General features: G+C 39.5%; 2 protein-coding genes across 2 annotated transcripts; one reads left to right on the top strand and one right to left on the bottom strand.

Moving 5' to 3' along the window:
• naa38 (N-alpha-acetyltransferase 38, NatC auxiliary subunit) lies at positions 1–2305 on the top strand. The gene is made up of 3 exons (XM_008435507.2): positions 1–132; positions 1040–1214; positions 1882–2305. The coding sequence occupies exons 1-3, from the start codon at positions 103–105 to the stop codon at positions 2004–2006; spliced, it is 330 nt and encodes a 109-aa protein (XP_008433729.1). The 5' UTR covers positions 1–102; the 3' UTR covers positions 2007–2305.
• Positions 2306–2531: 226 nt separating this feature from the next.
• On the bottom strand, positions 2532–11167 carry dnajc3b (DnaJ (Hsp40) homolog, subfamily C, member 3b). Its single transcript, XM_008435509.2, has 12 exons — positions 10707–11167; positions 9230–9340; positions 8916–9040; positions 8759–8833; positions 7877–8020; positions 7486–7667; positions 7249–7368; positions 6826–6931; positions 6606–6726; positions 5835–5967; positions 5558–5706; positions 2532–4128 (listed from the first exon to the last, which is right to left on the bottom strand). Exons 1-12 carry the CDS (start codon positions 10792–10794, stop codon positions 3989–3991), a joined length of 1494 nt encoding a protein of 497 aa, XP_008433731.1. The 5' UTR covers positions 10795–11167; the 3' UTR covers positions 2532–3988.
• Between the last annotated feature and the right edge of the window lie 235 nt (positions 11168–11402).

The raw sequence follows: 11402 nt of genomic DNA, 5'->3' as shown, positions 1-11402 counted from the left end.
CCTTTTTTTAAAAAAAAGGCTAAGCGCTGCTATGATTTCCGGTTCCGCTTGTCCGCCCCCAGAGTTGCTCCCTAAGCAACAGCAGAAGGAAAATCGGACACAATGATTGAGGAAAATGGTCCTTCGGCACATGTATGTACAGCTGTAATATTTTACTTAATATTCAACAGGTTTTTTTTCTAATGGTAGTATGACAAATGGAAGAATAAAGCTTTTATATTAAATAAATGTAGCTTTATGAAGGCTTGGGGTGAAGCTAAACGTTGGCTTGTGGCTAACAGGTTAGCTTATATGTTCTCAGTTATATATTTTTTTATGTTTAGATTTATTTAAACTGTCCAGCAGCAAAATACACCAAGTACTATATGTCATAATGATTCCTGTAAAGTATTTCTGATTGTGAGCTGTTCCTGCTGAATGTAAACCCTGAAGAGATCTGATTTGTTTTTGTTAATTATTAAATTAGTTTAATGCCCTTTTCTGAAACTATGATGGAAGAAGTACATTTTGTACACCATAAATGAGACATATTAGCCATACTTACGATAAAACTACTATGTATGTCTTCATAGCAGGCAGCAAAGTCACTAGAAACTCGTATTATGAGATTCTGCCTGAATCATTCGATGCTATCTGCTAGTTATGAATACGGCAAAAAATATATGACACTAATGCATAATTATGACATACTATCATGTTTCTAATTTACTACTTTATTGTGAGACACAGTGTTGTAATTATGGGACGCTTTGTCAGTGGTGCAAGTTAGTATCCCACAATTATTAGATAGTTACGTGGAAAATACACAATACTAGCTTTTCTTTGAGATACTATTACAAACTTTATGATTGTGAGATACTATCATTATAGTATAGTATCTTGTAATAATGGGATAGCATCATTTATTTTTTATTTATTGTTACAAGATATGTCATAGTTATGAGATGCAAATTATTTGTGTTGTTTTAATCATAGTAGGGGGAAATGATTTCACACAGAATCATCTGAATGAGTTTTTCCTTTGTCTCCTCTCATCCAGGAGCAACCTCTAGTGTCCTCCTCTTCCCAGGCCAGACAGAAACTTGAGGGGCTCCTAAACAAGAACATGAGGATCCGCATGACAGACGGACGGACACTGGTGGGTCTCTTCCTCTGCACGGATCGGGACTGCAATGTGATCCTGGGCTCGGCTCAGGAGTTCCTCAAATCCTCAGGTAGGAAAGGAGAAGGAGGAAAACACTGAATAATTTGTTTTCTCCTTTCTTTTTCTTTTATTTATTTTTTTGGTTTGGCAAGATGTCTTAAATTATTCACATAACTGGATTGGTTCTAAACATTAATTATTAAGGTGAACTTGATCAAATTCTACCAAAAAATAATGAGAAAGGGCAGAAGTTCCATTTTATACTGAAATTCTATTGTTTTCTGTGAAGTTAATCTTTAACTTATGCAGTTTGCTTTGGGATTTTGAGATTTTTCTGCTTCAAACTTAAACTTCTAGAGATGGACCACAAATTTACATGAATAGTAGCTCTTAAAAGTGTAAATAACCCTTTTAAAATACTTTAAAATTAAAAAAATGGTCTGCTCTCTTTGGTGGGAGATCACAACTGAATGCTGCACAGGATAAAAGACAAAATAACTATGAAGGCTGATTATGCCAAAAATAAACAGCTGCCTTATTAATATTTTATGTCGTCATTTCCTATTTCTACATTTTCAAGCGAACTCATTAATATGGGATGAGGAAATATGTTAAAAATTGAACGTTAGTATTAGCTTCTTCTCAGTCAAGCTTGGCAAACCACACACCTGATCGTAGCCGTTTTTCCTGCTTTGATGGAACTGAGTCCTGGTTTTATGTGCGTTTTCTGTTCTCAGACACTTTCTCCCAGGGTGAACCCAGAGTCCTGGGCCTGGCCATGATCCCCGGTCACCACGTGGTATCCATCGAGGTGGAGACAGACAGCCTGGAGGACGCAGATGGGTTTGGAGCCAACCACTGACAAAGAACTGTGCATTTTTGTTTTTGTTTTTTTACTCGACATTCATGTGACTGTTTTCCTGTCGAGGCCCGTGTCTGGAAAAGAAAAGATCGAACAGATCTCGGAGGAGTTTTAACTGTTTTTGCGGCTGAAACGGAACCTCAGTGCCAGCGCTCTGGATTTATCCATTTCCCCTGAGAATGAACGAAACCCGTTAGCAGCGAGCGGGCTGAATGCGTTTCTGACATGTTTTGTGCAATTATATGGGATTCAAGTTTATGTATGTTGTTAGCGTTTTTAAAATAAATTGATCTGTTAGATCTTTTGTTTCTGATCCTAAATGCTGCAGTATGTGAAACGCAAAAAATTTAGAAACTGCAGAAAATGACCAAAAAAAAAGCATATAAAGCTCAAACTTTTACTGTGTAAGTCGAAAAATCCTCTAAAATTGAGTTAATCTGCGAACCACTGCTTGAGCAGAAATTATTTTACCACAGAGATCTAAATTCTACTCAGAAGCAGGAGGAATAATGAGTTGGGTCTGGATGGTTTTCATCCTTTAATACATGTCAGCATGTCCACCGAGTCAATTTGGCAGCAGGAAGAAAAAGTTACGTCACAACCAGAAACCCTAAAAATCAAACGGTTCCTTCTCATCTTTAAATACAAAGAGCTCCGTCACATTTTGGTTCACAAAATAAGCAGTTACAGTCACTCCGTCTTCAAGATGTCAGTAAGAAAATAACTTAAGTTTGTGCAAAAGAAAAACAAACAAAACAAAGGCAAAACTACTAAGTACGTCTTTCGTGGCTGCAACACCAGAGCCTTACATACAAACAAATCCTGCAGCAATTTAGTTGTGTTTTAGATAAATATTATCCAAATATTCTGGTTAAGATACTGAAATTCAAGCTTCAGCTGAGCAGTTGCCATTTATAAATTAGGCTCTCAGTCACTGAAGATGCATTCTCTATGAAAGGCTTCAAAAAAACAGTAACATTCCAGGAGAGGAGAGGCTGTGGAGTTTTTTCCCCCCCCAAACAAAGAGCGTAAAATCTAAAAAAAAAAAGCAAAAAAAAAGCAGAAAAGCAAAGAGCAATACCAGATTCAGTCAGCTACTGCTTCCATTCACTATTTTTGCTGCTGCTGTGTGTGTGTATGTATATATATATATATATATATATATATATATATATATATATATATATATATATATATATACTGGGAACACTTAAACAACACAATATAACTCCAAGTAAATCAAACTTCTGTGAAATCAAACTGTCCACTTAGGAAGCAACACTGATTGACCCGACGAGGGTCCCCGTTGTCAATCAGTGTTGCTTCCTAAGTGGACAGTTTGATTTCACAGAAGTTTGATTTACTTGGAGTTATATTGTGTTGTTTAAGTGTTCCCTTTATTTTTTTGAGCAGTGTATTTAATTTTCCACTAAATAACCTTTAGAAACCAATTTCAGTTTAAATCAAAAACACACCGGAAGATGATCCACAGGATTTCAGTGCGTTTCACCGTTAATCCAAGAGCTCAACGAAAAGCTGTTGGTTTCAAAAACTAGAAAAAAAAACGTCTCGATTCTCAGGTGTACAGATGCTTCTGCAGCCAAGATCACTTCCTGGAGTTAGTAAAGCTGGGATTCCTTTGAAGAATACTGCGAGCGAGAATAAAAAGCGGCACGTTGACGTTCATCCTCCGCCACCACACGGTTCAAAGATTGGCACAAAGAAAGAGAGAGAGGAGCAGAAACATCCACAGCTTTCATCCAGCACCTTTCAGTTTCTTAAAAAAAAAAAAGATTTGAGTTTTTTTAAAAAAACAAGCTTTCACTTTCTTCAACCACCTTTTACCACAGTTATTTTCTCTTGTGGTTCCTTTTCTGAAAAAAACAACACAAGTTTATGTCTCTGAATAAACAGCGTCCAGGCTGATGCACAAATCCAGTGGAAGATCCGACACACGTCTGTCTAGAGTCCAGTTCTGCTCTCTAGTTGTACTCGAACTTGAAGTGGAAGTTGCCACCGGACTCAAAGGGGTTGAAGTGGAACGGCCAGGCCCTCTGTCCGCCGCCCTGCTGGGTCTCCGGGTCCAGCGGATCCTCGCCTGCGTCGAACTTCTGCCTCATTTCTGGAAAGACACCGGAATGAAGTTAGGAGTGGAAGAAGTTAGAAGTAACTCCAAGAAACAAAGAAAAATGAACTAGACTTTGTATTCCCCCCCACAAATAATCTAAAAAGTGTGGCATGTGCTATAAACACCTCAACAGATGACTGGGAGATAAATTTTATCGATTAATGACATTTTTGACTTTTGAAGGTTTCATTTTTGGATCATTTTGTTGTCCACTCTCCCCCCCCATGCTGTGATTGGATTTCCATAGTTCAAGAGTGATGTCAGCAAGTCAAAGGTCAACCATCTTGTTTGACAAGTGTGTGTTACAGCTTTTGTTCATTCAGGTCAAATTTAAGGGTCAAGATTTTCATTTTATTTTTTGCGGAAATAGTTGATGTTGCAGGGACACAGTTGAAATAAAATAAAAATAAAGTCTTAATATTGCCTGATTAAAGTCATACGATTAGGAGAATGAAGTTTTAATTTCATGAGAACTCCAACACAAAAAATTTAAATAAAAAAAATTATTCAAGCTTTTTTTCCTCATTAAAAAACTTTTATTTTAAGACCTTTCTTCTGGGGAAACTATCTTCACTCTAATAATGACTTTATTCTTAGAATTAAACAAAACTTCTTGTCGTTTGGCCCTAACGCGCCGTTGTTAAAACCACAGAAGGAATGACTGAAATAAAAGCAACTTATTAAAAATGTTTTCTGTCAATTGTAATTTCAGCTATAAAAAAGAGATAAAAAAAAAAAAACTATTAAAATCAGAAATGGGGAATCTGAGAATTTACTCTTAAGCCGTACTGCCCAGCCCGACCTCAGGTTGACACTTGTTTTCTTTTGTCTACTAGATTTGCATATGTGGAGATGAACGTTTTTGCCACTTTTTTCTTTTGCAAAACATGAAGTTCAGTGAGAGTTGACGAAGAGGATCTGTGATCATTTCAAAATCTCTCAAATGGTTTCCACCAGTTTCCCCTTAGTATAAAATCCAGCTGCTCTCTGAAGGCCTCAGAGGTTTACTGGAGATCAACTGGATTCATACCGACACTAAACCAGCAGTTAGAGATCCTCACTGTGGGTTTCAGTTGTCAGCCTCCTTTGTATTTTGTTGCTACGTAATTAACAACTAAATTAATTCTTGCCTCACAAAGCTGTGTACGGTATTTAAAGGAAACCGGATTAGCTCGATTGTTTCTGTTTTTCCCTCCCTATTGCAAGCTGCTTCCTGCTCCTACCACACACACACACACACACACACACACACACACACACAACTATCAGCAATGTTGATACGCCGATGGTTTCTCTTCATGCAGGAACCCAATATCGAGTCTGAATGTGGCTGAACACAAGTTCACGTTGAGGTGTGGCTAAGATGTTTCCAGGCTGGTTTATTGTTTTGATTGTGTTGCGTGTATAAAAATCGGCTCCTGACCTGGGTCGGTAAGGACTTCTTTAGCCGAGGCGATGTCGATAAACTTCTTCTCCGCCTCTTTCTTGTCGGCTTCGGACTGGAAGTTGTCAGGGTGCCACTGCTGCGCCAACTTCCTGTACGCCTTGATGATCTCCTGCTTATTAGCGTTCCTGAGCACAGGAAGCACAGATGGTTTGTTTTTATTAAAAGAGCAGTACAGTCAATTTTAATTCCAAAAAAAAAAGAAAAAAAAAAGAGCTGGATAAAACTGCAGAATGGATCCAGATGGAAGCATCACCTGCCAACTCCCAGGATCTTGTAGTAATCTCTTTTACGGGAGAGTTTGAGCAGCTTCTGCGCTCGATCGAGACCGTCTCTGATGGCGTTGCTGTCGCCGTCGAACTCCCTCGCCTCCTGGTAGTCCTCAACAGCTAAAATAATAATATAAAAAAGATTAATCTGAGGTAAAAAAGTGGGTTCAATAAATAAAGCTGTAGTTTTACACCAATAACAGAATCAGCAGAAATGATCCTGCGTGGATGAAGATGAATCGAAGATGGAGACATTTGTGTTTATTTTTATTTGTGTGCATTTATAACGTGGTTGTGTGATCGGATCTCTACTCGACTCTAGTACAGCAGAGACGGCGTTCAGTAATTGAAATATTTTCCCCAGTTATTGTGTTTGTCACAACTTTACATCAGGGTCTCGTCAACTTCAGTCAATTTCAAAAGCAAAATCAGGTCAGAGTTTCCATCCACTCCAGAAGCCTAATGGTAATTCGCTTAATCCGTTCTGGTTTTAATGTGTTTGGAATCACTGTTGAGTTGGAAAAGCAACATTTATCCAAACATTAGTGGGCTGTATGTATATATTTAAGCTTGTGTGAAACTCGTGAACTTAATTCTTGCTAGAAATTCACCAGCGCTCTTTTGTTGAACATGAATATTCGCGCTAATGGCCGCTGTATGACTGGAACCGGATCCAGTTCCTCCGGTTTCTTTTAGTTGAACCAGTGAATCAAGTCAAATTAATGATCCCACTGCAGCAGTGGCGTCATCTTGTTTACCTTTCTCGTAGTCCTGGTTGAGGATGTAGGCCTCCGCTCGGTCTTTGAGGATGTTGGCGTTTCGAGGGTCCCTCTGGTGGGCCTCTGAGCAGACGTCTATGGCCTCGGTCGCTAGCTGGAGCTACAACAGCGACAATAAATCGAGACAAAACCAAAGATGAAACTGGCCGTCTCTTAAGCTATTATAATCCTAAATTTGTAGAGGCATTTTCTTTCTCACCTTCACAAGACAGAAGCAGATCCTCTCTTTTGCCAGGTTGGTGTAGAACTCGACATTCGGCTCCGTCTTCATCACCGATTCATATTTCTCAATCGCTTCTTGAAACCTGGTTGTGGAGAAGACGGAGAACGTGAGCTGATGTCCGTTTGGCTGTTTCCTTATGAATAATATTGATTAATCAATATTATTCATTAGATTTTCTTCTTTTGGGAAATGGAAGAAGGAAAAACATGTTTTCCCCAAGCTCAATATCCACATATCCAGGTCTGTAAAACGTTAAGAGCAAATTCCAAACTTTTAAAGAACTTGTGAAACCTGGAATCAGATCTCATATGAAAGTCTCTAATAAAGTGTGGATCTTCAGCTTTTAAATATTCCATAAACGTTGCATAAATGTTTTAAAATAATCATGAAGGCACCGACCTTTCCCCCTGGATCAGCTCCTCAGCAGAATCCAGCTGCTTGCTGAGCTTCTTCACCTGCTTGTAGTGGCTGAAACACTCCTTGTCGTCCTGGTCGAGCTTCAGACATTCCCTGATGTGGCTGGAGAGAAACAAAGCGACAGATGGGAGTGAAGGAACGGGAAGGCCAAACAAATTACCAGAGGCCCCCAAAAAAAGTAAATCGCTCCGTTTGCGCGGCAGACGGCGCGGCGCTCACTTGAGGGAGTCGTGATGCTCTCCCAGGTTGTACAGCAGCCTGCTGAGCTTCAGGAAGGCTGCGCGGTTGTCGTTGCGCAGCCGGGCTGCGGGCGTGAGATCCTGGATGGCTTTCTGAGGATCCCCCATTCGCAGGTAACAATCTGCACGAAGCTCCCTCGACTCCGGGTCCCAGGGAGAGATCTGAGACAGAAATGGACATCAGCAATTTTGACAAAAACAACAGGAATCCCAAAACTTGAAGGACTTCAAATCCTCGGTTTTTTGTTGTTGTTTTTTTCTTCTAGACCATGTTGATGGAATTACTGCTGCCTGTAACTTTGTAGACTTCCTCTGCCATGAATTGGCACCAATATGCAATAACATTCGACAAATAATGCAGTCCATCTTACCTCTATGACCCTCTCCAAGGCGTTGATGGCGCCGCTGTAGTCGCCCTGGTGGTACGCAGTTTGGGCTTCTTCCTGGAAGACCTCCAGATCCCTCGCTTTCATCAGCTGCTCCTGAGCTTCTTTGTGGTCTGCAGAGCGCTGCAGCTGGGGAAAAAAAACCCACAAACAAGCATTGGGATTCAGTTTTCCTTTCACAAAAGTATTTCCCACAGTGTACTTGCTAATAAGTTGTACAAACATTAACTGAAAATATCAAATTTAACCTGGAGATCATTATCTTAGCTATGCGAGTTCCTGTTTTGCCAACATCTGAGAGAAGTAGGGAGGTAACAGATGATTATTTTAGTGAATCAAATATTCTGATGATTAATCGGCATATAAATTTTTAAATTTTTTTTATAAATTTTTTAAAAATTGTTTACATTTCATCTGAGAGTGTTGTTTCAGCAAATGGTTGAGTGGAGTCTGTATACTCCAGTTAGCGATTAATCGATTAACCAAATTAGCTGATGATTATTTCAATAATCGATTAATCACGATTAATCTGGTTAATCGTTTCAGTCCTTGTGAGAATATTGTTTAAAGTCATTTGCGGAATCCACAACAGATTAATTGCAATTAAAATCGCAGAAAAGTATAACAACGGTGCAACATTTTCACTAATTTATAGCACCAAATAAAGTGTACGACCGTTCCATTTATTTCTAGATTCTTGGTCAAAACCATTAAAAACCTAAAACTGAGAGGTAAAAGATGTTTTCCCCTAAAAGTTTAATGTTTTTCTTAAAAGGTGGTTAAATAAAATAAGTGTCTGGGAACTTGTTTTTTTTTTTTTTTTACTTTTTAAAATGAACCACATAGCAGCATAAATATTAAACATACCACCATTCTAAAATCCTCCCTGGCCTCCTCAGCGTTGCCCTGCTTCAGCAGGATGTTTCCCCGCTGCAACCGGGCCTGAAGCAAAAGTGAGACGGTATGAGAACGAACAGCGTAAAGGCATTTTAAAAAACTTCGTTGAGGTCCTTTAATGACTTACTGGCAGGAAGTCGGGCTTCAGCTGGATGGCCCGGGTCAGATCGGGCAGAGCGGACTTGGATCTTCCCATGGCCAGGAACACAGCAGCTCTCTTATAGTAGGTCAGGTAGTTCTCAGAGTCTATCTCTGGAAAACAGCAGGAGAACTAACTTACAGCAAAGTCAAATGTGAGACTAGAAAGTTGTGCTAGATTCAAACCACAAAAAAAATAAATAAATCTGTACAGGTAATTTTGTACTTCGTAAGTATTAGAAAACCAGGTCAAAACAGAGCAGACGCAGGGATAAATGTGGGAAAGTGTTAGAATAATCTTACCCACGGCTGAGTGGTAGTGGGACAAGGCTTCAGCGAGCTGACCGGCCGCCAGAAGTTTGCGACCCATCTCCAAGTGGTGCTCAATTTCGGCGTGAGTCGCGCCCAGGACGCCTGTAACACAAAACGGAGCTTAAAATCCTGCTTGGAACTTCAGCCAATCAGATGAAGGCAGCTTGTGTTGTAGCTCAATATGTCGGTTTAGAGGATTTTCACCTGTTCTCACACTTCTCTGATGACTAAGTGACCGAGTAGCACCTGTTGAGCCAACACGGCTTTGAGTCCAAGCACAAATAACTTAACTGAAACTGAAAATTTTAACTTTCTAGCAAAATAGATCGAAAAAAATGTGCCCAATATTTGCACATTTTAATACAAAAAAATCTATTGATTATATTATATTTATATACATATAAATATAATATTTGAAAACATTATATTTGAAAACAGAAACAATACAAATATTGCTAAAATTATACAACCCCTCAATTCTTACAGTAAAAATAACTTTATTATTTTCACACACACACTTAAAAAGAAGCCTATTAACCTATTAACCTATTACAAACGCCTACTAAATTTACAGCGTTCGCTTAATAAGAGCAACAGATGACGCTTTTTTAGTTTCCAAACCATAACTTTTCAGTTTTTTTCATGACCAGATTTATTTCAAACGTGCATTACTTGCAAGTTAGAAAAGAATGCAGTAGCCTTCTTTGCACCAGCTGACCGGCAGTGTGCAGCACTACACAATCTGGTTACTTACCACGAAGGCACTTTCTCCATTATCTCATCAAGGAAAAATTTGAACTATAGGAACAGTATGCTGGAAAATTAATGTGATTTTCAAATTGTAACTTTTTAAAAACAAAAATCTTGGTATATTTTGATACCAGTGTGCCTATTGAACACCTGTATATAGTTTATTTTTATCCTACACAACTGCAAAGATATTTAGGGAATTTGTGAAAATATCTTTATCACGACAAGACAAACAGATTTTTTTCTCAATTTAAATAAATAAATAATAATACATTTAAAAAAAAGATTCTGACTAATTCCAGTGGGGATTTTAAAAATAATGAGTGAAAGAATCGAAAGAGACAGGTCTTGTTGCACATCAGTCAGGTTTTCATTTCTTTGTGTTTTACAAGCGTTTAGTTTCGTTTTAAGGCTATGTTGCGTTTGCGGCCGCTGGCCAAAGAGTCTCTATCATAATGTGAGCTGTTAACGTTTCATCTAATGAAATAAAATATAACTGTCAGGTGGTAAATTATTTTTAAAAGCTACTGGACCCTGGGTGGTGTCTTCCAGCGACAGGACAAAACGTCCCTCTGTGGAAGAGACGTAAACTTTGGAGACTTGACATTGTCATGTGCCAGTAAGACTGTAACCTGCATAAATCTACTGTGTTTGTATTTGTCAGTGTGTTTTTGAAAATTAGTAATCCACCTGTTTGTAGCTATAATAGCGGTCTTACCGTCCAGCTGGATGTCCAAGAGGACACACAGTAGAGACAGGGAGCACAGCAGCCCGCTGGCTCCTCCTGTCCGCCAACACCACTCCATGTCTAGGTCTGTTCACACCAGGACACCGGAACAGACGGACTTCACGGCTCAGCTTGGGCTCAAACTGCTCCTCTGGCTCATTGAGAACGACTGAGCCCGTTCTGACAGACAGAGGAACTGTTCCTAAGGTGTATTTACGGTCCCGTCCCCACAGTCCTCCGGGCGGAACAGAGGAGAGTCACTGAAAGGTTCCTGAGCCGGAACAGATGTTTGACAGCAGCTCCAACCGACAACCACAAGACTATACTTGCAAGTAAATATGCTTCTTCTAACCAGAGGACGGTGAAATCAAACCACTGACACTCTGTGTAATTTGTAAGCGATAGCTTTCAGTCTGCTCTCGGCTTCACTTTCCCTTTCTGGTCCACATTATTCTGATTGGTCCACATGGCTTCCATCCGGGTTCGTCTGTAGACGTGGGCTGCTCTGATTGGACAGCCTATTTTAACGCTGGTGGCACTCCTATTATGTCTCATGCCACTGCTAGAGGCGCGACGGGAGCTGTCGCCCTACAAAACGGAACGTCTGCCTGATAGTGATGGGAAAAATGACCCTTACGCAATACCCAGTTTTTTTTACAGGTCCATCTGGATACATTTAAATAAAAT

The sequence above is a fragment of the Poecilia reticulata genome, chromosome 18 (genome assembly GCF_904066995.2).
Source record: "Poecilia reticulata chromosome 18, P_reticulata-male-v2, whole genome shotgun sequence".
In the NCBI taxonomy this organism is placed as follows: Eukaryota; Metazoa; Chordata; class Actinopteri; order Cyprinodontiformes; family Poeciliidae; genus Poecilia; species Poecilia reticulata.
The sequence above is the reverse complement of the archived record's forward strand: the minus strand, read 5'-3'. Positions and strand labels throughout refer to the sequence as shown.

Excerpts from the sequence above, each read along its gene's own strand:
- naa38 (XM_008435507.2), top strand. The coding sequence starts at position 103 with ATGATTGAGGAAAATGGTCCTTCGGCACAT. Across the intron at positions 133-1,039 it reads AAAATGGTCCTTCGGCACAT|GAGCAACCTCTAGTGTCCTC; the intron begins GTATGTACAGCT and ends CCTCTCATCCAG. Across the intron at positions 1,215-1,881 it reads GGAGTTCCTCAAATCCTCAG|ACACTTTCTCCCAGGGTGAA; the intron begins GTAGGAAAGGAG and ends TTCTGTTCTCAG.
- dnajc3b (XM_008435509.2), bottom strand. The coding sequence starts at position 10,794 with ATGGAGTGGTGTTGGCGGACAGGAGGAGCCAGCGGGCTGCTGTGCTCC. Across the intron at positions 8,834-8,915 it reads TGAAGCCCGACTTCCTGCCA|GCCCGGTTGCAGCGGGGAAA; the intron begins GTAAGTCATTAA and ends CTTTTGCTTCAG. Across the intron at positions 5,707-5,834 it reads AAGATCCTGGGAGTTGGCAG|GAACGCTAATAAGCAGGAGA; the intron begins GTGATGCTTCCA and ends TCCTGTGCTCAG.